The following is a 1,615-nucleotide window of genomic DNA, read 5'->3' on the forward strand; positions in this document are numbered from 1 at the left end:
TTGTTAACAAACTAATTGAAACTGTTCTGTCCTTAAGCTACATATACACACACGTTTGTACATACCTTAAGAAGGGACCCTAGCAGTCAATCTGTATCATTTTAATATTTACATCTATAAAGTGAGAGAAGCCTTTTGGCCTGGCCAAGAAATGTAGACGCCTCCGGACTTTTCAATGACTGCTAATGTAAAATGGCATCGCTGATGTGCACAAGATTCCATGTGAGTTATGGTTTAACTACCATTTCTACATCAGGTCATATTTATTTGTATAAGGGACCACCAGAATGAATAATGTCATCAACACGATTTAAAATAAGAGATTAGCAGAGCCGCAATCTTGTGCCGGCATCTGTGGCAAACTGTCTTCTTGTTCATTCTTCCATTGCCAGAGGTTATGTGGTTTATGGTAAAAGGTACCAACAGTCAGAAATCACTGGATGACAGCTGGGGCCTGTAAGAAGAGAAGAAGTATTGCACAACTATCTCCATCTTACCTGTAGAGGATGTTGCGTGGTACAGCCCCATGGGAGACACTCAACCAGGCGCTCAGCTGGGAAAAGAAAACATAGGAACGCACTGCCAGCAGTAGGGTCTTCTCTTCAATGAAACGATCTCCACTCCTAACACAAAAAAAACATTACACTTGGTAAATTATACTGATAAATACCCTTTTGTGTTTCTGTAATACAGTGTAAAAATGGATTAGGTTCTGTAACCTGAGTAATTACAGTGCACAGTAACAGACAAACATTTCAAGAAAAATACCATGGGGAACATTTTGTCCCCTTTTCCCGGTCTATCAAATATTATGGCATATAAGAACACTGCATGTGACTTTAACCAGAAGCGCAACACATGTTGGGAAAGTCTGCAGGCTCTTAGAAGTAGAGAATGAGCATTATGCTGTATAAGTAGAGGAGCTGCTGTGATAAGCCTGGAAGTCTCAGCTTTGCCCAATCTGCACTAAATCAAATAGGTCTTTCCTAGGGTCCCCACACACCTTACGATTATCGTACGATAATCGCGGGAAATCCCGAAGAAGTATATACACCTTAATACTACCAAAAAAAACCCACCATACACGTGTAATTGAAGCCTTGGTCAAATAGGTTTTATAAGCAAGCTTCACCTTTGAGACAATTTTTAAATGTTACACTCATAAAAAGGGAATAACATGAAACATGAGACATGACAGTCCACAGCTCCTTATCCCCAGATTGCCCCCCTCTTATCAGAATGGCGGGGTTCTTCTGACCGCAGGATTCTGCTTGAATTTTGAAATTGGCGTGGCATTCAGCTGCATCATCCATTCACAGATCCATTAACAGGATCAGTAAAATGAAGACAATTCGGTCTACTACCACAGCAGATGGACTCGGATTTCTCAATGGAGTGCAAGTGCAGTAATGTAACTGCACTTGAAGTCCATTGATTGCTTCCTCCAGCCCCCTAACTGAAAGGCCACACTTCAGTACATGGGACAGGGGCTGGGGGGGACCAGTCTGCAGGAGCCTGGCCATTGGAACCACAATCCACTGATTATGGCTGCAATGCTTTGCAGGCAAAAAAAAAAAAAAAAAAAAAAGGTATAAAGGAAAATTTTTTTTTTTAA

General features: G+C 41.2%; 1 protein-coding gene across 1 annotated transcript in view; it reads right to left on the reverse strand.

Annotated features, from left to right (window-relative positions):
- FAM214A (family with sequence similarity 214 member A) overlaps positions 1-1,615 on the reverse strand; it is a 58,026-nt gene that overhangs the window by 18,350 nt on the left and 38,061 nt on the right. Inside the window, exon 4 of the mRNA XM_018576066.1 lies at positions 498-623. Within this exon, the coding sequence (XP_018431568.1) occupies positions 498-623 (126 nt within the window). The remainder of the gene's footprint in view (positions 1-497; positions 624-1,615) is intronic.

This window comes from Nanorana parkeri, unplaced genomic scaffold, assembly GCF_000935625.1.
Source record: "Nanorana parkeri isolate BGI_ZX_2015 unplaced genomic scaffold, ASM93562v1 scaffold55, whole genome shotgun sequence".
Taxonomy (NCBI): domain Eukaryota; kingdom Metazoa; phylum Chordata; class Amphibia; order Anura; family Dicroglossidae; genus Nanorana; species Nanorana parkeri.